Source organism: Falco punctatus (genome assembly GCF_963210335.1).
Source record: "Falco punctatus genome assembly, contig: scaffold_50, whole genome shotgun sequence".
Taxonomy (NCBI): Eukaryota; Metazoa; Chordata; class Aves; order Falconiformes; family Falconidae; genus Falco; species Falco punctatus.
This window is the reverse complement of record NW_027660309.1, coordinates 207,324-232,036: the sequence shown is the minus strand read 5'-3', so window position 1 is coordinate 232,036 and position 24,713 is coordinate 207,324. Positions and strand designations below refer to the sequence as shown.

Sequence of the window (24,713 nt, the reverse complement as noted above, 5' to 3'; positions counted from 1 at the left end):
ATTTGTTAATTAACACCAGCTGTCACGGCGCTTGCTGGCAAGTTGTAAAGGAAGTTACCTTGTTTGCGTTACGTGTGCCCTTTGGATGTGTTTGTATCTCTTTGGGTTCGGGCTCTTGTGGCATAGTGCTGAAAGTGTATGTGGCTTAGGGCTGACCTGTCTGAACACCTGGACATTCTTGGATGATAACGTAGCAGAAGAAAGCTATGATCTGGCCAAGCACTTTTCCCCCCCTGTCTTAATTTTTGATACCTTACTGTTACGCTTTGCCTAGGAGCTAAAACGTGACTGAAAGTTCAGGGTTTGTTGTGAAGGGCTTCTGCCTGTAGTTTGTGACGCTGTCTCTTGAGCATCTGGAGTGTAGAATGGCAGGGAAATTTTGCTGTTGGGGTAGAACTCTCATCTGAAGGATTTCTTTTTTACTAAATGGTCAGTCCTGCTTGTAGTGTAAGTACAATAGAATAGCTGAAGAAGCTAATCCAGTAAGCTGGAAGCAAAACTTTAAAAGCTCCTGGGAGTTTGTAAATCTACTTGTCGAGTAGTTGTCATGAAAGTCTGCTTTGTATGAATCTACTAAGATGAGTTTAAAATGAGTGTAAAAAGGGGATAAAAGGTGATTATGATAATCTTGCTAAGGTATTTCCATACTGCTAGACCACCAAGTTTCCTGAAATCAAATGCTGTTTGTTTTTTAATCATTTTTTTAAATACAAAAGTTTTGCTATGGAGCCATTCTTAATAACATTCCATACACTTCTTTCATGAGAGGACTCAAACTGTAAGATGACTAAAGCAGAGGACTTGAGAAATATAGGTGGGCCAGTAGATTGTGTGGGTTTGTAAGTGATTTAATGTTGGAAAAAAATCTTAAAAAAAATGAAACTGTTTGGAACTGTGCTATAAATGCAGACTACAACCAATTGTAATTTGGGTTTTTTCTTTTCTTGCAAGCTGAACCAGAACAACCTGATAAGAACTAGTTTGATTCTTCCTCATTGAATGATGTGTATGAGATTTCTATGTCTGCACCCATGTTTTCTCTGTCCTATCGATGGAAAGGAAAATATCCCTCAACATCACGGTCATAGAGCTGTTATTTTATATAATTCATAGTGTTATTTTATGATTATTCATTACAGCAGACCAGCTTTGGCTTTTGAAATAATCTTTGTAGAAAGCAGGATTCAGCTCCTCAAAATAAGTATTTTGATCTTGTTTTGTTAACAAGCAAATCCTTATTGCTTCCTATGGATTGTCCTAGTTCTGTATTATTTCTTAAATCCAAGGTGCATGATGGGAAGCGTGCATTGTCCATTTCTTGTATACTGATACAAATGCTGGATGATGAGGTAAATTGAATGTTAAGTATCGCAGTCTCGATGAAATAATGCTTGCAACTAATACTTAGTTGTAGAAACTACTGATGTTGAATGGAGTAAAAATTTTATAAATTAAATAAATATGAATAAAATAACACTTTCTGAAACATTTTTCACTTCCAGGCTTTTTGGAGAATTCCAACAATTCCCAGGTAAGTATTTGTTCATGTCAGACTGACTACTTGTTCTGCTCATTAAATATTATAGAGTTACTTTAAGTGTGGTTTGTTTTTTTTTTTTTTTGTCATTGGATTGTCTTTCATAGCTGAAGGCCCCTGAATCTGTTTTGGAAAGGAGTGAAACCTCTCCTAACAAAAAGCAACAGAAATCAGGTAACGTTCACTTCATGTGGTTCTGGGTTTAGCTTCATAATCTTTCTAGATAGGAGTATTTATTAAAGCATCTGATTTGTTTTGCAGATCTTTTGGAGGAACTCGGCTTAGGAGATGCAGAAGATGTTGAAGGTATTCATAACAATCTCTTTGTAGTGTTCTTTTATGGACAGACACTTTGTACTTGCAGTTTTCTTTCTAATATTAAATTAATGGCTCTAGCAAGGCATCCTGGGAGCAGAAGGTGTGCTGAAATATACCTCGGTGTATGTGTTTGCTCCCTCCTCTAGTCTGCTGTTCAGCACTGTCCATACCCTTCCATGATGTACGCTTCCTACACCGTACTTGCTGTCATCTCCCCTTTTCAGGCAGTCCTGAAGTCTGCTTTTCTTTCCATGGCTCAACACCCCCCCCCCCCTTCCTGATTGTCTTGGTCCTTTGAGCGTGTGCTGTGGCTGATTCCAGGCTAGGGATCTGTAGGCTAGGCTGTCCAGGAGCTGCAGGTGAGCCACAAAGGGTAATTCTTGGGCTCGTGCCGTAGCTGTAGTTTTCAGGAATTATTACTTGCCTGGCTTTTCTCTACCTGCCTGGCAGTTGTTTTGAAACATGTACAAACACGTTCCTCTGAGGCTTCCCTCTCTTGTTTCATGGAAAATGACCAGCAGGCTCAGAGGCAGGGGAGGGAGGTGAGGAAGAGAGACAAGATGGGAGGAAATTAGTGTCAGCGTGTTTCAGAAATTCTCTTTTCTTCGGAAACAAGGCTAAAGTTGAGGCGGCTAGCTGGGCGGCTATGTATTTGGGAGAGGATATGTAACCTTAATGGGTTTTTAATGTCTTTGTTCTAATGTTCATCAATTTGCATATTTGATAATTTGTGTTGTATTTTGTATTAATCACACTTGTTATTCAGATGAAAAACAATTTGCCACTCAGGTTTTAGAGTTTCTACAATTGGCTATTGACAATATAAACCAGAGAGAGGTGAACAGATATGTAGACAAGTAAGTGGACTTGTAACTTCTAAGTATAGAATACAAATAGTTCCAAGTTCTTTGGCATCTTCGCTTTAGGGGAAGAAAAAAAAGAGTATTGTTGTTCTTTGGACAATAATAGAGATGTAACTTCTCTCTAGAAGTATCTCCCTCCTCCTCCTCTCGCTCTTCTCCCTTTCATGTGTTTGCAATGGGTAAGCAACAGGTCCCCTTTTGCCCTTTATTTTGCACAGTGGTCTGGTAAGACACACAGGTATTTGTTAGAGGTTGTTCAGTTAAAACGTGAGTTTTGGTTATGTCTGTATTCCACAGTAATGTGGAGTGTAGCCCCATAATGGACCAGTACGTTACAATTTTACAAACACAGAAAGGAAAGGTTGCCTTTTCATGGCTTGTTTCATGTCAGCTGTTTTTCCTCTGTGGCTTTATTCATTTGCGTCATGCTGGTTTTTACCCATATGTTATCTTGAAGGTCAGGTGCTAAGAAGTAGATGCAAAAATTTCTTTCTTTCAAACAGTTTATGTTTGGATTTGGGTTTAAGGAATTTAGGTTGCTTCAGCAAAGCATCATGATTCCTGCAGCACAAATATTTCTGACTCTAAAAGGGTTGAAATGCCATCCTTGCCAACTTGATTTCATAAATCTGGAGAACGGGTACAGTATCTTTCACAGTTAAATGTTCAGTGAGAGCTGGAATTTCCCATTCTATTTACTTTGTTACTGACTCATAGTAATACATTCTTAAAATTATTTTTGAGTCAAAATAAAATAGTGGTGTTCTCATGTTTTCTGTATAGCAAAGTAGCTGCTGTCCACTGTAATCTGCAAAAAGTCGTTATGTACATTATGTACAATTTATGAAGAGGGAAGTCTCAGAATAGAGTGGAGAGGTAAAGACTAAGTGGAAAGAACTACGATGACGAGAAGTCATCTTTCAATGCTAGCTAGAGAGCAGACAGAGTAAAAGGTGGGGGAATGACAGGCAAAAATACTGGCATCTGGTTTACCCTGTGAATTTTTTATATACATTTTTTTGAATGACGGGCTCTTCAGAAGCCTTGGAGTAGGGTTCTGCCAGTGTTTAAACTAAGAATTTCTCCCTGTGCTAAAAGTGAAGAACTCTTGACAATGAGGAGTCATCCTCTTTCACAGTGTTGACAGAAGCCAGTAACACAGAAAATAGACTCATGAATTACTGCTCCAAGAAAAGAAGAAATTTTACTTGCAACAGCTAATGGGAGAAGTCCTTAGCTTTTTAGTTGATGTTTTTTGAGTTATTTTTCCAGTGGTTGGAAAAATAATTACTGACTAGAGTTACTGACAGGATGAGAACTGGAATTTTGCAGGTAGAGGAACACTGTAGCCTTTCACCTTTCCTGCTTCTTCCTTGTTCTGTACCCATCATACAGAAATGTCAAGACTGATTAAACCCTATGGAAAAGGATTCTTAGAGGCTCCAATGTTGTTAAAATCTTACCTAAAAAGGGAGACATCAGGCTCAAATAGCTGCTGCTGAAAACTTTCCTGTTGACCATGACGGGCAAGGCTGAAGAGGAGTTAAGGGTTGCTTTTCATTCTAGCAGCATGGCACCTAGTTTTAAAGTGACTGCACTCTGAAACAGAATCCAAAAGACGAAGGCACCTACGTACTCTGAACAGAGAAAGTGACTTGCATCCTTAGAAGGGCAGTACAAAACCCTGGGTGCTCGCAGGTCTGCTTTTATCCCGCTTTCAGGCAGATACAGTTGAGCAGAAAAGCTTATTCAGTCTGTGTTGTGCAGACAGGAGAGGTGTCACAGCTCTCCTGCATCCACAAAATATTGAAGTCTATCTTCTAAGCAAAATTGTGGTGCCCATGTTACATGATGGGAGTGATGGCGCATACCAAATTGTATGGTAGGAAGCTGCCTGCATTTTTCTGTTTGTGACCTGAATGAACATTGGTGAAGTGACAGAAGAAATCTGGTAAGCGTACCTTCATGGAAGCAGAGTAGGAGCAGCCCCGTCTGTCTGACCGACTGACCACCCGCTGCTGTACTTGGGTGGAGAGGCTTCTAGGAGTAGCACGTAGACAATGAAAGTTTGTAAAAGGAGTCACCTACAGGAGAAAATGCCAAGAGTAAGGTTGGCCTTGTGACTCATAAATAGTGAACCCTTTTGTACTTTTATGATTTTATCTATGTTCTTCCTGTCTTGCTCGCTTTTCTTGTGGGAAGAATGTTGTGTCCCTCTCCAGCAGCGAAGCTTTGTGTATTGAAAGGCTATTAGGTAGAAGCCATAGGCTTATGGAGCAGGAAAGGAGATGCAGAGTGATTGAGGTGAAAAGAATCCATCTCTGGTTTTAGATGCCACACTTGACCTGCTGGGACTTGTTTCTTTCTGAATACTTGTTCCTTCAAAACGTTCAGTGTGCCTTCCACACAAACAATACAATGAGTTGCTGCTTCTCAGTTGTGTCTGGAACTATCTGGAGTCCAGTTCTCAGATATAACAGAGATTCAAGGTAGGCACCCCATAATGGGGAGCCCAGACTGAGTGAGTGCCTGCTTCCGAGGAGTTTGTGACCTGTCCAGTATTACATAAAAATTCTGAGAGAGGAGAGGATGGAATCCAGTTTTCAACAGCAAAAACATCCGGATCATGGGTTATTTCTCCACATTTCACAAGCCTGTCTTTCATTCAGTGGCCCGTCCATGTCTTCTGGAACAGATGGGGCAGCAGTTTGACTGAAATACTCTGTCTAGATCCATGTCTAGAGACACATTTGTGTCGTGCAAGGAATAAAGCTGGGGTCTTCAAGATTTCAAGCCTGTGACTTTGTTGTTCATGATTTTCTGTGCGCAACACATAGGGAAACTGAAATTGCTGGAGGAATACTGTGTGGCACACTGTGTCAGAGATACAGAGGTGTGTATCTATGTATGAGAGAGAGGTTGTGCATGTTTAAGAAACAGGAATGGCCTCTTTGTGACCATATGTAGTGATTTTCAGCAAATTTCCCTTATACATTAAAAAGTAGAATGCCTTGGAAGAAAGGAATTCACCCAGATGCATCTTAAATCTGTGTTATGATAATCTTCTCTCGGAGTGCACAAATTTGAGGGGATATATTTTATGTTAAGATTTTTGTCACAAGTAGGATGATTCAAGATGCACTCTAGGTGTAAATAAGTAGTATTAAGTCATGCTGGTTAGAAAATTGTGTGGTTTTTCACTGCAGGTGAGAACTGGGGATCTACCTTTCATATGTCATCATCAGCTGAAAAAGACGACGTGAAGGATGCCATTGAATATTATGGGGTGCAGGTATGTAAGCCCAAATATTTTGGATTACAGTCTGATTCAGTAAGTTGTATTATACACTAAGGTAAAGAAAACTTACCAGTCTGTGAATATTGCTGAAGAGAGAGTCATGTAGGTGAAGGCTGCGTTACAGTCTGAAGTAAAGTTGGATACAGTCGTCTTATGGTGGGGTAAAATCCTTGTCACTATGTCGGATGCTTGCTGTTACACTGATTTGTTGTCAGTTGGTTTGCTTACATTTTGAGGGGTGTTTTTCCTCTTGTGCACTGCTAAGAAACAGTGCAGCCACATGTGGGTTTTTTTTTGCCTGTGCAAAATGCACGTTCAAGTGAAGAGGGAGATTTGTCTATAATATGCTGATCTGATTGATGAAACACGCCGGTCTTCCTCTTTGTAAGACAAAGGTCAAAGAGAACGTCTTGAAATGTGGTGACCTTTCTGAGGCTTCCCCAGCCTCTGCAAAATGTGCTCTTGTTTGGCCACGTGAAGTGTTTGAAAAGGGTTTTCTCAGAGGGTATCCTAGAGGGGAATAAGGCAGCCGTCCTGCTTGTGGCGGGCGTGCGGGGCAGGGCTGCACAGCGGGGTCTGGCGTCCTCTGGAACACCCGAAGGGACAGCGTAGCAAATGATTTCCACCCCACAGCCGGGCATCACGAGAGACGGACGTGCCTAATTCTAGCAGGCAAAGCGCAGGACTTAAGCCTGTTGCAAGGTGGTAGTAGTTGGCCAGTGAGCTTGGGAAGGGGGAGAGTGAGACAGGTGGTGTCTGGCTGAGGTGCTCCTTCCCTCTTGTGAGCGGAGGGGTCTTTGCCGCGGGAGAACAGGGCCTGGCTGACGAGAGGAGCGCGAGGAGCGTGACGGTCTCAGCCCGCTGGGACACCAAGGCTGCAGGCCCTCTTCAGGAGGCACCACGAGGGGAAGGGGCGTGTGGGCAGGACTGTGACACGGGGCAGAAGCAGTGGGAGCTGTTGAGAAACAGAGCGTGGGGACAGGGACTTGAGGGGGCTGGGTAGGGTTAAGGCATGGTGCGGTTTTCCTGCGAGCTTGGGTTCCTGATTTCTGGGATGAGGGCAGGAGCAGGCAGGTTTCCCTAATAAATCCTTTCCTTTGCACCTTGGAGTGGAATTTATTATTTCTGAAGCTTGGGTGAAGAAATAATCCTCCCTTAGCCAGTTCTCCGTGTGGTGAACGGTAAGAAGCTTGTCATGTTCGTTCCCGTTGGGTTAGCTTAGGTGGCCGGGGACTGTACAATGCCAGACGGCAGAGCGCGATGGAGGGAGGAGGGTGGGTGAGAAAAATGTTGGCAGTTTTAATGAAAAACGGTATTAAAGCAATAAAACATGAAAAATAAACATGCTCTGTGACAAATGCCGGCAGTTACAGCAAGCAAGCAGGCTAAAAGGTAAAAGCAACCCTAATGCCTAGGCAAACCTAACCCAAGAAACTGCTGTCTCTGAGTCCTTCTCTTGTTAAGAAGATGGTGTGCAGTGAACCTTTCATTTAGTGTCCCTTGATTTTTGTAATGAAAATGGCTTTCAAAATGCCTTATTTCTATTATAGGATGAGTTTGCAACAGAAATTGCATAGATTAACTGTAGTAATTTTTCTTGATAATCTTTCTGTCTGTACCTCTTTACTTAAGGATAAATATATTTTAGAAACTATCAACTTGATAGAAAAAACAGCACATGAAAATCGCACTGATAAGGCAGAAATTTTCACATCAGAAATTTCACAGCAGAAAATGAGGAATTGCACAGTGCTGACAAGCAGTTCTAAGTCCAAAACCTTGGAAAGAAAGAGATGCAAGAATGTGGGTTGAAAATGAGAAGAGGGAATTGAAAACAAGTTTTAAAAACGTTACAGCAGAGCTAAAGCAGCTGCTTGGTGAAATTAATGAAAGTGGGAAAACTCCTTCCCTTGTGGAAGAAATGTCAGAAGATGGCTTCAGTGCTGAGCTGAAGAGTTCTCATGTTGTTTCGTCTCATGCAACAGAATCAAGTAGCAGCTTAGAAAGTAAAGGTGAATTTGGAGACATTAAACTTATGCTAGGTGGAAAAGTACCCAAAATGGAAACTGTAATCCAAGTCTCGGTGTCCTTTCTGATCAAGATAACTGAAATGCAAACATGGAAGATACCTGGAGTACAGATGAAGAAGATTGCACAAATAATATGGATGATACAAAGGTGCCTCTAGCAAATGGAAGTAGTAGAAACGTAGTGGGAGGTCCTGAATACTCCCCGAGATACAGCTTAAAATCCAGTCTTTTGGATGACATTTCTAATATTATTCCTACAATAAGACAGTTTCTCCACGTGGTGAAAATGCGCTTTTTGTAACAGAGAGGGAACTTGGAAAAGACTCTGGATTTAGTGATGACTTTCCCAGGGACTGCTTTATCGACAAAATAGGAGAAGCAGAAATGGAAAGTCTTTTTGCAAATGCTCAGCAATCATACGTCATGCTGAAAAGGAATCTTGATGAAGAACTAAACCAAGATACGGGAAGATTTAAGGGTAGGGTAGGAATGCTGCAAATAGTATTCCTGGCTTTGGAGAAAGAGAAGGTACAGCTGCCAGAAGAGGTAGTTCACCTGCTACTCTTTATTCTTTAATCTCGCTCTGGATCAACGGTCCTGTTCACTTTAGCTATTCATCATTAAAGGAGGATGCTTCCTACAAATTGGGGTTTGTTCTAATGGAAATGTTCCTTGTGAACAAAGAGAGCAGTGGAGAGTTGTCTTTTTTCCCATTTTTGGAAAACGGAATGCATTATTGCTCCAGTTTAACAGCAGGTGGCACTCGGTTCCAGTGCAAGTAGTTATCACTACATTGCCTTAAGAAGAAATCCACAGAACTCTATCGGTTCTGATTCTGAATCAAAGAATGAAAATAGCTTCTGAACAGGGTCTTGACTAATAATTCATGTGCTGTGATATCTGCGTGGTGTGTCTTCATTGCCTTTCACTAAAATTCCTCTTTCCTGTGAAACCATTTGTGTTTGTGGGTTTGGGATCTTTTTTTTTCTTTTCTCCCCTTGTTCAGGGAGCAGGAGCCCAGCACAGTTCCACTTGATATTCTTTTCTGGTGGTGTTACAACTGACATTGTGCAGTCCTCCTAACTCTTTGTCCATCAGTAATGCTTTCACTTCATTGTTGTTCTCATGTTTTAAGAGACACTATTGTTTTCTTTCTAAGGGCTGTATTCTTGTTATCTTTAATCATGAGTGAATTCAAAGCACTTTCAATGACATGATACGCTTTGTAGTGTAATTTTGTGAAAAGGCTTCTCTAATGTTATATTATTTCAGGGGTAAACCCTGAATTAATCAATCTTGGATGTGGTGTTTCTGTCTTTTAGAAATACTAAGAAATACATGAAGCTTAACTTTCTTTTTATAGGTTGAGAAGGAAAAAAGCAAACGAAGAATTTCAAAAGTGCAGGCGGTGGTGAAACAGGAATGTCTTGGTAAATTAAATATACCATCAGACAACATCACTAATCGGCAAATGAAACAAAAGATTACTGTAAGGAAGAATGACTGTTTGAAAATGGAGAATGAAAACACTATAGAAGAAAAAGACAAAAAGAGTTTTTCATCTGGGGAGAGCTCAAAATTGATTGAAATGCCAATGAAATGGTAAGCTAAGGAAATGATCTCTAATTCTTATTTGTAGTACTATGTAAGTGTCTTAGGTTTTCTAATACTGTGGTAGGTGAAGTAGTTTCCTCAGTGGTGAAAGCCATAGTGAGTAGTCCACTGCTTCTCAAAAAGTGAAGAAAATGTCTTTTTAGAAAACACAATGCTCACGATATTCAAATCTATTGCCTGCTCTAAAAAAAGAAAAGGAAATAAAAAATAAAACCCCCACCCAAATTCCTGTGATTTCCTTGTCAATACTGAGGCAAAATGCATCTTCAAAACCAGAACTGAAGACTGGAAAAAGCAGTTATTTTTGTAGGAAATGGCCGCCTAGAAAAGAAAAGTAGGAACTTGGGGTTTGCTACTACTCCCTTTTCTAGGTGATTTTAGTGATCTCCGTGCAGTTGGTGTTTTCCTTTTCATTAAGTTAATATTTGTCGGGAGAGGGGAAAAGATGGTATTACCAAACGAATCTCAAAAGTCTAAAGAAGGCACACGTATTTTTATGTAAACCTAAAGCAGGAGTTTTTTCCTGTCTGTCCTTCAAAGGAATCTCTGCTCTAGATGCTTTCTGTAACATGGATATTATAGGTATTCCAGCTTAACCTGGCTCTAGCTCAGATTCCACGTGTCCCCCTCACTCCTAGGGGCAGGTTTTTTAAGTACTTGGGTATCTTCCACGATCTTTGCAGTCAAGTCTGTGTTTTTTATAGTAGATATTTTTTGTCTCAGTCGTTTCTGGACATCATCTTATGTCTGTTTCACAGAAATATTTTTTGTAAGCCTACTCACTTGGTGATTTATTTTTTTTTCCCCTTTGTTTGATGCAGTAAAATTGCCCTGAATGCCAAAGTTGCAAAGAAAAGTAGAAGGCAGCCTTCAAAGCAGAAGGCTCATCAACAGATGAGCTCTTCCAGTGGCAATCATGGTCAAGTACGGGATGATAGCACTTCCAGTGAAACATCTGAGGATGAAGGAAGGTATGCATAAAAGGAATGCTGAAAACAAAACTTACTTAATGATGTAAATTGACCTAAGAGCTAGAGGCAAGTTTGGGATTTTGTTGTGTGTTGAGGCTTTTTGTAAACCTGATGCATATGAAGATTCTTGTTCTTTCTTGTGACCACACTACCTGGTGCACTTCGTGTTGACAAACACTTCGCTTTTGTTTAGAGTGCTTTGAGCATGCTGGCCAAGTTAATGTTAAGGTTACTGTGCACAAATTCTGATTAATTACATGAGTGTGTGCACAGGCATAGAAGTATTTTATGTGTTTAAAAAGGGCGAGGAGAGACTTACAGAAAAGCAACATCACTCTTTCACTGCAGGTATCTCAGGATTTTTTGCCCTGCTCCCCGCTCCACCTTTTCTCTTGCAGCTGTGTACCCTCCTGACTTCTTGTCCACCCTGAACTTACTTGTGTGGGTTGTGGCAAAGTGAGAAAGAGAAGTTGTTGACACTATTCAGCCCTAGCTAAAAATCTGGTGTGTTATCAACACTGTTTTGGTCAGAAATCTAACACACAGCCCTGTGTGGGCTGCTGTGAAGAAAATAAACTGCATCCCAGCCAGACCCAGGACACCAGAGAATCCAAAGTTACAGTTCTTTGACCTGTAGGAGAAGGATTCTCGGTACTGAAGAGAGCTAAACCCCTGGTATTAAACAGGGAATGCACGTAAGCGTATAGCTACATGTCTGTAGCTGTAAGATTTCTGTCACTTTGCGTGAAGTTTAGGGAGCAGTTATTTCAACTATTTGCTTAATATCTTGCGGAAAAATTAGCCTTCCAGTAGACATTAATAGCACACAATAATTGTTTCAGTCTTGAACTATATCTAGCGAAGTTACTATACCAGATTTTAGTTTAATTCACTTCTGAAATGAAGTTTTCAAACGAACTTCAGGTATTATTCATACTGCAATGTAAGCATTCCAGTACTGAAATATATTTCTGTTTTCTAGACCTGCAGCAACAACTGGGAGTGAAAAGAACAAGGTACTGTAAAACGAAGTTCTTGATAAACAGTTTCTATCAAATTTTAATGACTTAGATGGGAGCAGTGTTTATGTAGTGATCAACCAGATGTACAAATTGCTGCTGGTATGCAGCTTTATTGTATTTGAGACAAATCTGTGGGCTGTGAAGGAGAGAATGAATCATTCATGCATTTGGAATGGTCTGTAATACTAGACAGTGAAATTACAGAAAGTACTGTATTTTTTGTAGGTCAGCATACCAATGGAAGTAACTGATGACCCTGGTTTAACTCGCTCATCTGACCCAACTTCAGAGGATGTGGAATTACGAACTTCAACCTACAAGGAGGCTATGCTGCTGTTAGAACAGCTTCGTGTGGATCATACCGGTATGTTTTCAAGTCACCGTCTTCAGCTGTTACAAGTTCCCCTTAAAACATGGTTTCTTTGTATGCATTCCTAAGTATTTTAGTTTTTATTTTGATATAGTATCTCTTTATGATTAGAGATCCCCCTCAAAAGCTGTGACACTGTCACCTGACCTGAGATGTTGCCTGTATTATCAGCCAAGTGCCTTACGTTATCATTGGTTCTCTGTCTAGTCAGAGCTGGAGAAGCAGTTTCTTGCAAAGTACAGTTCAGCTCCTTCTAATGCGGTCATCAAAAGTCAGCAAGAGCTTTTTCTTCTTTATATCCCCTTGATGTGGTTTAAGCCCAGCCACACCTGAACACCTAAGCACCACACAGCCACTCACTTGTTCCACCCCAGTGGGGTGGGGGAGAGCATCGGAAAGGGAAAAGTGAGAAAACTCATGGGTCGGCATGAAAACAGTTTAATAGCAAAAGCCACGCACGCAAGCAAAGCAAAGCAAGGAATTCATCCAGCACGTCCCATGGGCAGGCGGGTGTTCAGCCATCTCCAGGACAGCAGGGCTCCGTCACGCATAACAAATACTTGGGAAGACAAAGTGCCATCACTCTGGATGTCCCTCCCTTCCTTCGTCCTCCCCCAGCTTTATATGCTGAGCATGATGCCGCGTGGCATGGCACATCCCTTGGGTCAGCTGGGGTCAGCTGTCCCAGCTGTGTCCCGGCCCGGCTCCTTGCGTACCCCCAGCCTGCTGGCTGGTGGGGTGGGGTGAGGAGCAGAAAAGGCCTTGGCTCTGTGTGAGCGCTGCTGGGCCATAAGGAACACATCCCCGTGCTACCAACCCTGTTTGCGGCACAGCTGTAAAACATGGCCCCGTACCAGCGACTGTGAAGAAAATTAACACTATCCCAGCCACAACCAGCACACCCCTCAACTGCTAATGACAAAGAATACAGCAAAATAATGGCTTTGCTTAAAAATAATAAGTACATATATATAACAAATTTCAACTGTCATAAGATGCTTGCATATATGCACACGGCATTATATAAACATAAGCATCACTTACTAGGGCTCTTAAACTATGCTAAAATTTCATTAGGCAAGTGTTAACCTTGGCCGAAGGCCAAACTCCCCGCCCAGTGCTGCCACTGCCCCTCCTTGACAAAACGGGGTGAAAAAGCTTGTGGGTCAGTGTGAAGGCAGGGCTGTCACTTCCCAGTGACTGTCACTGGCAAAACAGACTCCACCGATTAAAATACATTTGGATAGTGAGAAACAAAGACCCAAAACCTGAGAAGGAAACGTCGGCACCCCCCCTGCTCAAGCTCTGCTGCGCTCCTTCCCCGCCACCTCCCCAGGCAGCACGGGGAGGCTGCGGTCTGCAGTCGGGACGTAGCAGTTTCTCTCTGCTGCTCCTTCCTCGTCCCTTTTCCCTGCTCCAGTGTGAGTCCTCCCCCAGGCTGCAGTCCTTTGGGGAAAATCTCCTCCAGCCTGGGCCCTCCATGGGTCGCAGGTCCTTCGGGAAGGATCCGCCTGCTCTGGCACGGGGTCCTGCGCAGCACTGCGCTGTGGGTATCTGCTCCAGCATGGTTCTCTCAGGGGCTGCAGGGGAATCTCTGCTCTGGCACCTGGAGCAGCACCTCTCCCTCCTCCTTCGCTGACCTGGGTGTTCGTTTGCGGGGCTGGTTTTCACATGCTTTTCCCCTTCTCTGCCCGTGTGGTGGTTTCGCCCTTTCCTACGTTTGTTTTTCCTGAGGAGCTGCCAGCACGGCTGAGAGGCTCAGCTGTGCCCTGCGGTGGGTCCATCGAAACCGTCCATGTCCAGCACGGGACGACCCCTGGCTCCTTCTCACAGGGACCTTCCCACTACCGAGACCTGCCACCTGCACCTAATGCAGCAAAGCATTGAACAGCTTGTACATTGGGCAGTATTTGTGCAGCTTTGTGTCTTTTCTGTCTCAAACCAGGTTCTGCTACTTTGTTGAAAATGCAAAACATACTTCTTGAATATGAACAGAGACTAGACCGTGGGACAAATCGGTATACAGCTCTCTCACTCGAAGTAAGGGAATTGGGAGGTGAAAAGAGGGAGTCACGGTTCAGAGCGGAGAAGCCTCAAGATTTGAAATCCATATTGGCTCACCAAGAAGCAGAATGGAAAAGTGATATCCAAAGCCTTAAGTATGTAAACTTGTGGTCTGATAATGTATTATCTTGTCAGTGGTTTTATTCCAAAAGACTCTGATGGTGCAGGCAACAGGATGAGAAGTTTCCAGTCTTTTGGGTTTGGGTATTTTGAATCCCGTGGGCCAGTTATGCTATGAGGTACATAATGTGAGAGGGGAAAAATGTCCCTATATCAGCTCCATGTACGATGTTCTGGATGTTGTTCTAACTTTGTTTTCTAGCAAGAGAAGAGAACAAGAGAGTGTGTATGGGGAAATCAGACTTATAAGAGAGATTTGAGAGATGGTTGGATTTTTTATTTTTTTTCATTTTGTCCTTGCGGCTTCTGTTGGCCTATAATACTAGGGTTTCTGCTAACTCCACCCAGTGCAAGTCAAACCAGAGCTTAGAGCATTTGTTTGCTTACCTGTTTGTTTGTTGGAAAGGTCAAGTTTGGGATTGCCCCTTTCCCCACACTCCTGAGCTAGACCCGGAGGCGTGAGGTTTCTCATCGCTGTTGACATCACGTCAGACAGGGGTGGCCAGCAGTCACCGTAGGCAGTTCAGCAAGGACAACTGCAGAGCCCTGGCCTGGGAGGGGAGATCTCCTTGTGGTGATCCCCGGTGGGACGGCGTGGCTGGGGAGCGGCCCAGGCAGAGAGCGAGCTCAGCAGGAGCCCCCGTGAGCTGGCAGCTGGGGCGGCCCGCAGCGGCCTGGGCTGTATGGAGGGCAGCAGTGCCAGGGCACTGGGGGCAGTGAGTGCCCACCCCTCCGCAGGGCTTGCTGAGCTGTGTCTCGAGCCCGGGGCCCGGTGTTTGGCCGCCCAGCCCAGGAGATCTTGCCCAGTCCGTGTGAGGTCGGCAGGGAGATGCCGGGCTGGCCCGGGGGCAGGAGCACCAGCCCTGTGAGGGGAGGCTGCGGGAGCTGGGCCTGGGGGAGTTGGGCCTCCCAGCGCGGGGGAGGGGGGTACGAGGAAGACGAGGCCGGTCCCAGCTTGGCCTGGGTTTGACTTCAGCAGGTGTTCAAAATCCTCAAACATCTGTCAAGTATAAAGAAGTAGTATTTTCATTCTAAGTGAATTCTCCAAGCAGCGTTAAATTTATACTTTCAAAAGTTACACTTTTTGTGAAATTACACTAGAAACTACATGTAAAGCTTTCTCCTTGCAATATACGCCATTCAAATACAAATGTTTCTGTCAGTCTTTCAAGTAATTTTAGTGGTGGTTGATTCTTGTCTTGCAGAATTTCTAAAGCAGGCTTTCAATTGGCAGTTCTTTCCTTACGTTGACACTTGATTTTTTTTTTTTTTTTCTTGTTTACTGTTGTGAATATATGGGAAAAAATAGCCAAAATAATGACCGAATACAAAGCTGCTTTCTTGTTTGGGTACCATGGGCACACCATGGACCGTTTTTTACCATGTCAGTGCTCATTGCTGATTGTTTGAGTTGGTAAAGAAGCTGACCTTCCATAAGGCTTTCCTTGTAAGTCAGCTTCAAAATGAAATTGCTGTAGTTTCTCCCAGAGGTAGATCCACTGAGGTTTTAAACCTGTTTTTAATCGTATTCAGCTTAAACCCCATGCATTTCTGAATCTGGTTTTGAACACTGACATCGTTCTCGAGTAAACAGAAACTGCTTGTTCTGTCTGTGGGCAGCCTTACAGAAGGCTTGCTGAAAAATTGTTGCCATAGATAAGTGGCGTGCTGATTCACCAGTATTACTTCTAGTCACTGAATCCGTAATATGTAGGCTCAGTATACTAAGAAAATGTATGTTAACCATAGTAAAAGTTTATGATGCTTTGATCCGATGAGACAACAAACTCCTTTTTCAACATAATGGCTTTAATATGAAGAGGATTTATTTTTTTATGATAGAAGTGTACACACTAGTGTGCATTTCCCTGTGTAACCTTACAAAAAACTGGTAAATCAATCAATGGTTTATTTCCGTATTTTGTACAACTGATACCGTGGACAATGGAATGAAGTTAGAATTCTTTAAAAAGTTGAAAAGTACAGTAAAAATATGGAATCGGGAAACATTTAAGTTTTTTTTATGGTTTGAGTTGTCTCTGCAAGTTCATTATGTGGAACATCTACTTTTGTATCAGTGCTTTTGTTTCTCAAATACTCTGTTAAATCCCAGGTGTTCTTTGAAACAAGAAGAAGCAAAGAGACTCAGAGTAGAGCTGCTCTGTGAGAAAATGAGAGAAAAACTGCAAAGGAAATAAGATCAATATTGTAAAGAAAGGGAGGAGAAACAGAAACTTGAGTTACACTCAAGGAATTTAGAAATGGAGATAAGAACACTGAGAAAGCTCTTGAAACAGGTATATTAAATAATGAATTAAACACTTTCTTTTCTGCTTCTTTTCACTTGTATTCCAGTATGCCTAGAGAAGGAGGTGCTTTGTTCATGGAAGAGGCATTGGATAACTATTGCCAAATTTTGAGGGCAGTAGAGAACAGTTGGTTCACAATTGGTGTGTTGTTGTTTTGTTTTGATGGGTTTTTTTGGCTTTGCAGTTTATTCATCCTTTTTTTCTTTTTCAGAATTTAGGTTTCATTTGTATTTCAGGCAAAGCCTGACTTTTTTCGAAATTACTACAAAACATCCTGTATTTCTTCTTCTTAAATTTTCAGAAGAAAATTAAAATTTATTCTTTATAGGTGGATTATCATAGCTGTGGGGAATCAAAAACCTTTTCAGGTATTCTGGGGAGAGTGGGAAGATGTATTGCTAGCTCTGATTTTTCTCGAGATGCAAGCAGTTGTATTACTGTAGGTTGAAGAGGAACATGATGAAACACAGACACAGCGCTCTCAGGAAAAGAGGGCCAGAGCCCTTCAAGAAGGAATTTTGAACAACCACCTTGGGAGACAAATGGAACTAGAAGAAGAGAAAAGAAGATCTATAGGAAAAAATTCAGAGGTAAGCAGATATTTTTTTTCGAATAAGTCAGATTTCACCATATTTGTTTTAAAGTCATAATAAATCTTATATAACTTCCCGTGTTTCTTGATGGTTTATTTACTGTTTACCGGTGTAACTTAACTGTGTAAATACCTTTCCTGTTTTCTCTTATGTCTTTAAAAGTTCTGGAAAGCAGCACCACTCCTGTATGTACCTGAATTACTTGTGCAAGTCGGAAACTAATAGAACACACTATTTACCCCGTTTCTTAACCTATCTGTTATTTGTCATTTCACAGACATTTTATTATCACTTTTTAGGGTTTCTAGCAATGAGACACCTAGCTACCTATGTCAAGGTTGGCCAGGAAAAAGTTGTTTGACAGTGTTTGTGTTTCCATTGCTTTTTTTTTTTTTTTTTTTTTTTTTTTTTTTTAGTTATTCCCTTATTGAACTTACTTACTTCAAGTATGCCTTTCTTTTCCACCTCCACATACTGAAATTTTATGATCGAATATCAACAATGAATTCAACTCTCTGTAGGAGTTAGAGTAACTGGAGGAGAAAAAGCAACCATAAACACTGTATTCAAAGAGATCTTGAAAAGAGTTTACTGAATTTCCTAAGAATGTGCAGTGCTTGGAAGCCTTGTTTGTTCTTGGCTGTGCTGCCCAATAAATGTAGGGTGAATGTGTTTAAGTCGAAAAAAGTTATACATATAATAAAGAGGAAATATACAGGACTATTGCATTCCGGGGGTGATTGAGTTTCATAGCTAACTTCCAGTAACACAAAAGGGTAAGTGTTCAGAAGACATTTGAGAAGGAAAATACCCTTTCTAGCCTTGTTTTTACCAGATCTGTAGCACAACTAATTCAACCTTAAAGGCAATATTATAAAGGCATGCACATACAAGAAAGCACTGTCATTTTAAAAGCTTTACACTTGAGATGTTTTAAATAATTTTATTATTTGGTTGTAGATTTAAGGGGGTATTGTGTATTTGGGATGTTCATTTAGGTTTTAAGGATATGTTGCACTTCCGTTGTGTACATACATTGTACACGTGCGTGGGTTCACAGAGTAGCTTATTGCCTGAAACTTCATCTTTGAAGTCATGCTTCAGTATTAGAAATGTTAAAATGCAGTTTATTGCTGAAGGTTTTTTTGTAGATTCATTTCCCAATTGGCTCTTTATTCATGTTCCCTGTCATTCAGGAATCCAACACTGAGAGAGAAAAGGATCTGTTGTACAAGAATCAGTTACTACAAGATGAGATTGCTGTGCTAAGGCTAGAAATCAATCAAGTAAGACTTAGGCACCAGGAGGAAGAAGGAAAATCTTTAGAGGAAAATAAGACCTTGAAAGAAAAAAATGAAGCTCTCAAAAAGGAATTTAAACTGAACAAGGAAGCATTAACACAAACGGTTCTTCAGTACAATGCACAGCTGGACTTACTAAAGACAGAATCTGCAGTGCTGACTTCCAGACTTGAGCAGACAAACGAAAGTAAAGACAGACTAGAGACAGAAATCAAATCATTTCATTCCCGCCTGAATGCTGCTGTTCAAGAACTTGAACGTCATCGGTCATCAGAAAAGGATGCTGAACAAAGATTTCACAGAGAACGTGATGAATGGCATCGCTTGCAAGACAAGCTCCATCATGACCTCTCCGACACACAAGAAGCCAACAAGAGCTTGTCTCAGCAGCTGTGTAAAGCTGAAAGCAAAGCTAATAGGCTAGAAAATGAGCTTCACCAGTTGGAGCAAACCCTCAGAGAAAAAACTTTGCTTGTAGAAATGACACAAAAAGAATTAAGTCAAGCCCAGCGTCAGGCAAAGGAATGTGATCGTGCTCAACAACTTGAGAAAGATCCAGTAAGCGAACTTGTAATAAAACAGGAGTCCTTGCAGGAGCGATTGGCCCAGCTCCAGAGTGAAAAACCTTTTACTGCGTCAGCAGCTGGAAGATACACAGAGCAAGAGGATCATGAAAGAAGAAGTAGTGAATGATGTGCAGGACCGGTTTAATGATACTCTGAACAAACTCAGAGCTGATAGGGAAAAGCAAATTTATCTCATAGAAGAGCAAAACAAGGATTTAAATGCCAAGTGTACTGATTTAAGGGAGCAAGTCTTCGAATACGAGACTGACAAAGTAGAAAGCGAGGTAAAGGATATGCTTAGAAAGAACAATTTAAAGTTTGTCCGTTCTTGAAATTATTTTGTTTCTACAGTGAACCTGGTATGTTATGTGCATGGGACCAAAGAGTACTGATTTGTTCTGGTTTGTTATGTTTCTCTCGGAATTGCGGAAGGTTTTGGCAAACGGGATGTTAGTCCTCAGATCTAAGCAGAGAGCAGAAAAAAGGTATCCAAGTCTAAGCTTTGATCAAGAAACGTGATTCTTCTTACTTAGTTCATAAAATGTTGAAGAACTCCAAAAGATCAGATTCCTCTAGAAGCCCCTGCCTGCTGGTTGGTGGAAGATCCCATGAAAGCTTTAGATGGGTCAGTGTTGTCCCATGAAGTGCATACCTACGTAATCCCTACTGTGAGCAGAGGCACTGCCAAAAGTGTTCTCCAGCATCTTTTCCACCTTTTTGTCTAGAAGAGGATGGCCTTTGCTTCAGCGAGGGCATCTGTTTCTGTAGTTACGTATTGGTCTGTTTGATGTGAAGCCTGAAGGGATGGAATATCCTCAGGAATTCTGTCCCGTGGCATTCTGTGGAACGTGGCTAACGGATAGAGACGTCCGGCAGCTTCTCTGTGGAGAGCGCTAGATGCACAGACTGTACGTAGGTATTTTTCCTGTGCTCTGTGTGTGTGATACATCTTTCTTTTCTCTTTTGAAAGTGCGAGAGTGAAAGAAAGGAAGTGAAGAAGCTGGTAGAGTTGAAACACGCAGTTGAACTACGTCTGGACCAAGAAATGAAAAGAAACCTCGATCTGCAGAAAGACTGTAAGAGGTACGGCTTTTTAGCGTGGTGAAGAGGTATCCCTGCGTAGAAGTCATGTTTTATTGAACTGTAATGTAAAAAATAGGTGTACCTAACTGTGAGCAGATGCCAGCCTCGCGTTAGTTCTTGCAAGGTACTTCTGTACACCAGCCCCTAGTTTTCAATAGCTGCCAAAACAACTGCAGCTGCAGGTTGCCCTGCAGTTCTCCGGGGAAAAAGGGAGTCTTTCATTCCTCTTTTCAGGTGAAATCTGGACTCTCCAAGCGTATGTGGCACAGGAATACTGTTTTTTCCTGGTAATTCCTGGTGTGTCAAGCATGTTAAAGATGAAGCAAGCCGTGTCTGTGCTGTTTACATGAGAGTATGTGAAAAAGTCCAGTTTTGTTTCTTTGCTTCATTGTTTTTGTGACTAATTTGCTGTGCAGGTTGAAGAGGCTGCTGAGCAGAGCTACGAAGAAACTAAGGGTGTATGAGGAGAGAGGGGGACTGTCCCAGCTGAATTTGCAGGGAGAAATGAAGAACGGATATTCTGAAATGGTCAATGAAGCTGACAGATTAAGAGCAAAGGTGAGCTTTGCTTTGTTTGAGTTATTTTGGTGGTGGTGGTTTTTCTTTTGGAACCTCTGTTCTTTCTTCATACTTCTTTTCATGTTGTTGACTTTGACTTTTGTTTTCTTGGCTGTATTTCTGAAATTATTTGGCTGGTTTTTGATGTTCCTCTATGGTCACAGTAGTAGGCGACTGTAATACTGATGTAGCTCTTAGGGGTAAAGATGGAAGTGTTACGTACACAGCAGTATCTGCGAGGGCGCATCAGGGGTAGGCTGTCCTGCAGAGGAAGGGCAAAGCAAGAGCCACAGCAAGGCTGGCAGGGTCTGTGACCACACAGGCCAGGGATCAGCCCCACAGGCCCTCACCAAGAAGAGCAGAAGAGTTCTGGGGACAGTTCTGGGGACAGTAAGCAGAGTCCTCCAAGAGTGCAGATCACCAGGCCGGTCCATAGGGATGGGCAGGTCTGCAGTCCTACTGGGACGTCACGTCCATGGGTGAGGGCCAGGGCTGAGAGCAGTGAAGGCCCAGCACAGGCCTGGCTGCAGCTTGAGGCCGTGGCAGCATCGTCGGGCTCCGACAGATGCATTCCCTCTCGGAAGAGAGGGGAGTAACGCCACCGTCACTCGGAACAACTCTGTGCAGTTGGCCTTGCCCAAGGTCACCCCCTGAAGCCTGTCTCGGGCACGAGTTGAGCAGGAGGCAGGTGGGGGTTTGCTTTTCGGAATGGTGTCTTTGCTTCCCAGGGCACGATGCAGTGTGAGGTGATGCAGAAAAAATGAATGCAGTAACTTATTGCTTACTAGTAGCTGACTCAGTCCGTCTTTCCCTTGTCATGGAGACCCAGAAACGCTTTTGAGGTTGCTCTGGCTGTTTGGTAGCATGGAACCTTTTATCTGCTTCTCCGCTCATTTGTTGCTAAAGTAGCTGTGTTTCAAAGTTATGCTCCTTTTTAGAAGATACTGTTGTAGAACGAGTCAACTGCCTTGAGAGTGGCTCATTTTTAGTTCACAGGTTAGCAGCATATTTGTGTTCCTGTTGGAAGAGCTATTTTGAATGACAGGGAATGGAATTACGTTTGGGCAATTTTAAATAGGTGTAAAGTTTCTACGTATTTTAGAGACTCTTTCAAGTGTTGACTCTGCTGGTTTCCCCCACATTTTTAAAAACAAAAGATGATGGGATATCATGTTTTATGGTTAATAGGTATAGACGATGGATGTTTCTGGAGGGGGAAAGAAGGGGATAGAGCTGTAGTTGACCATTGGGACCCATGGGAAGTCTGATATTTCCTGGAAATCATTTGAAAACAAACCGTAGCTTTGACCTAAAGAGACTGTCTTCTGCCACCAGTGCTGCAAAAGCGGTGTTCTGAACCACTATTTCCAGATCTATTAGCGTAATGGAAGGAAAGGGTATCCGTTTCTTGTCTTGTCAGTTCTGTGACGAAGCTTTGACCGTGTGACAGCATGTGACAGTTCCTCTGAAGCATGATACATGGGTTTTTTTCTGATGAAACCAGAATGTGGCTGTGATGTAACTGGGTATGGGTGTGTTTGATTTCCTATGATCGTATGAACATCTCGCAGAAGAATAGCCCTAGTGCTTTTCAGCCTAGCCCTGCGGGTGTAATGCCGCTGGTTTGGTACCTCTTGGTCTGTGACCCACTGCAGAACTGAGGAAGGATGGGAACCTGAGGAATGCTGTCAGAAATGATGTGAAAGCTGTTCTTGTTTTAAAAGAAGAGCCTGGTTTCGCTTTTGTTTTAACACTGAATCAGCAGATGGTAAATACAGTGTTGATGGCCAACTCCTTTACCAATTTTCACAGATTTGACTAATTTTAGATCCCTCTGAGTTCCCTGTTTTTTTCCCCTTTCCTGTCTACAGGTTGATGAACTTTCCCAGCAGCTGGAGATAGAGTCTAAAAAAGGCATGCAGCTAGAAGCAGAAAATCATGATTTGCGAGAGGAGTTGTCCGTCATGCGTGGGAGCCATGAAAAACTGGAAAAGAGCAAAAGCCAGCTGAAAGAAGAGGCGGCTAACCTCAAACACCATATGGAGACTAACATGGTGGATCGCAGCCAAATAGAACAATACAAAAGAGAGGTGGAAGAACGAGCTGCACAAGAAATAAGGCAAAAACTGCAAGAAGTCAATCTGTTTTTGCAGGTAAGTTAATTTCTTGTGTGTGTCTGTTATAGACTTCTGTTTTGGTTGTCATTTTTAGGGGTGGTGGTGGTGCCTGATTCCATGTGTTACGCTGTACTTCTGTTTTTCCTGAAGGGCAGTGGGAGAAGGGAATATGGTTGGGCAAGATGCTTTCATGTGCGTGCAGTGTGCCTGCAGGCCCTGAATCAAAAACTTGCCCAAGGTGGGTTTTCATTTTGCAGTTCTTGGAGGGGTATCACTGTCCACTGGTCTGTTCTCATTGTTTAGGTCTTGTTGTCATTGTTTATCCTTGAATGGGTATTGCAACTTAGAGTTGTCACAGCCAGCCATACACATCTTCCTTAGTCATTGCACAAGGGGCAACGCTCAGAAAAGAAGTCACCAAAGCTGCAGGGTGGGGGCTGGGGGTGCGGCATCTCCATGATTTCTTTGAGGAATGCTATGCCCTGTCCTACAGAGATAGTGTTCTTCCATCAGTAGCTTTGATGAGTAATAGTGCTAAGATGGGGGTTCTTTCTGAATGAAAAGAATCATTTGGTGTGGTAGTTCCAGGTTTCTGCCCTGGTCGCTGATGGCAGTGAGGAGGCACAGTTGCCTCGCTGAATAGAGCTGGGCCCTTGAAATTGGGTACGTGCAATTGACTGGCGAGGAGAGTTCTCTTTTTCTTTGCGGTGGTTGAAAGTGTGTATCTACTTCAGATGCAGGCAGCCTCCCAGGACAGATTAGAACAAATCAGAGCCAGTCGTCATGCTTTGCTGACAAACCAGCTAGAACAGAGAATTGGAGACCTCGAACGTGAATTGGACAGGATAAAAAATACCCAACGAGACAGTATTTTTCAAAAAGAATCCGCACAGGCAGAAGCGGAAAAGTACAAAGACCTGTATCTGGAGGAAGTTAAAAATGGAAGATGCCTAGCAAAAAAACTGGAAAGGTAAGTCCCTGCTCTTTTGGGGTGATAATAAGATACTACTTTTTCCTCAAGCAGTTTTCTTCATTAAATACCTTTTCTACATCTGGTCAGCATTATGCATAAGATAGCATATTTGTGATGAAAGTACCTTAAGGCTCCCCCCTGTTCATTGGAACTATCTTCATTTCTCTTCAGTGTTCCAGCAGTAACACCACCGATCATGGGCGTTAAACTCAACTTCAAAAATATCCTATTAACAGGCAGCCTTTTTGCCAGTCTCTAATCTCCTCTTCTTACTCTAAGTATGGCAGAAAAGATAATGTCATGTCCTTTACTGCTTGAATAAGGATAGGCCCTTCAGAGAACGGCATTTGATGCTATGAAGAAGAACAACAAAAATCTTTTGGCTTCCATTTTAGCCCCATGTCATAGGTTTCAGCTTTCTTTGGGAAAGGAAGGGTAGCCCAGAGTTCTTATGCAGGTGATGTACCTTTCAGGAAGAGCTATGTAAACACACAGTGTGCACAGACTGCTTTGAGGCCTTAATGCTGAGAAGTCCAAGGTATTGGTTAACTCTTGCTGCTTCTTGCAGGTAGAGTGACTACTTAGAAATAGGCTCTCCAAAAAAAAACCAGATCCAGTTATGGAGATTTTTTTGGACTCTCTTAATCCCTTCCACTTTCAGAAGTCAGATAATAATCAAAGACCTGGAGGGTAACTTTGCGGAGGTGTTATTACCAAAGATAATTCTTTGTATGCTTCTGAATGTTTCAAAGCTAATGAGAGACTAGCAGAAGCCAACGCTAAGCTCCTTCAGGAGTGCCATAGAAGCAAACCTTTAACTGCAAGCAGCGCTGTCAGTGGTCCAGTTCTGTATTCAACTGAACTGGGACATATTAGCAACAATCCGGCACTGAATAGAAGTCTAAATCTAGGAGGAAGCTTCCTAACCCCGACCGTGAATACGTTACCATCAAGAAACAGAGTTGAAGCCTATGTGGCTAAGGTAAGCGTTTTTAAATACTGTTCT

At 42.4% G+C, this 24,713-nt stretch overlaps 1 protein-coding gene and 1 pseudogene across 2 annotated transcripts in view; both read left to right on the top strand.

Moving 5' to 3' along the window:
• The window catches only part of LOC308057169 (ankyrin repeat domain-containing protein 26-like), a 28,248-nt pseudogene extending 4,340 nt beyond the window's left edge, over positions 1–23,908 (top strand). The window contains exons 2-16 of the transcript XR_013931975.1: positions 1,503–1,531; positions 1,799–1,843; positions 5,925–6,010; positions 9,410–9,648; positions 10,482–10,631; positions 11,614–11,647; positions 11,879–12,017; positions 13,969–14,182; positions 16,321–16,504; positions 16,960–17,106; positions 18,306–19,296; positions 19,947–20,059; positions 20,476–20,617; positions 22,489–22,770; positions 23,469–23,908. The product of XR_013931975.1 is annotated as an ankyrin repeat domain-containing protein 26-like (transcript). The remainder of the gene's footprint in view (positions 1–1,502; positions 1,532–1,798; positions 1,844–5,924; positions 6,011–9,409; positions 9,649–10,481; positions 10,632–11,613; positions 11,648–11,878; positions 12,018–13,968; positions 14,183–16,320; positions 16,505–16,959; positions 17,107–18,305; positions 19,297–19,946; positions 20,060–20,475; positions 20,618–22,488; positions 22,771–23,468) is intronic.
• On the top strand, positions 7,312–9,416 carry LOC308057162 (uncharacterized protein). The gene is given in 6 exon segments (XM_080411313.1): positions 7,312–7,738; positions 7,741–7,779; positions 7,782–8,085; positions 8,088–8,122; positions 8,126–8,309; positions 8,312–9,416. Coding segments are annotated over 6 exon segments (1,083 nt in total). The 5' UTR covers positions 7,312–7,528; the 3' UTR covers positions 8,623–9,416.
• Positions 23,909–24,713: the final 805 nt, after the last annotated feature.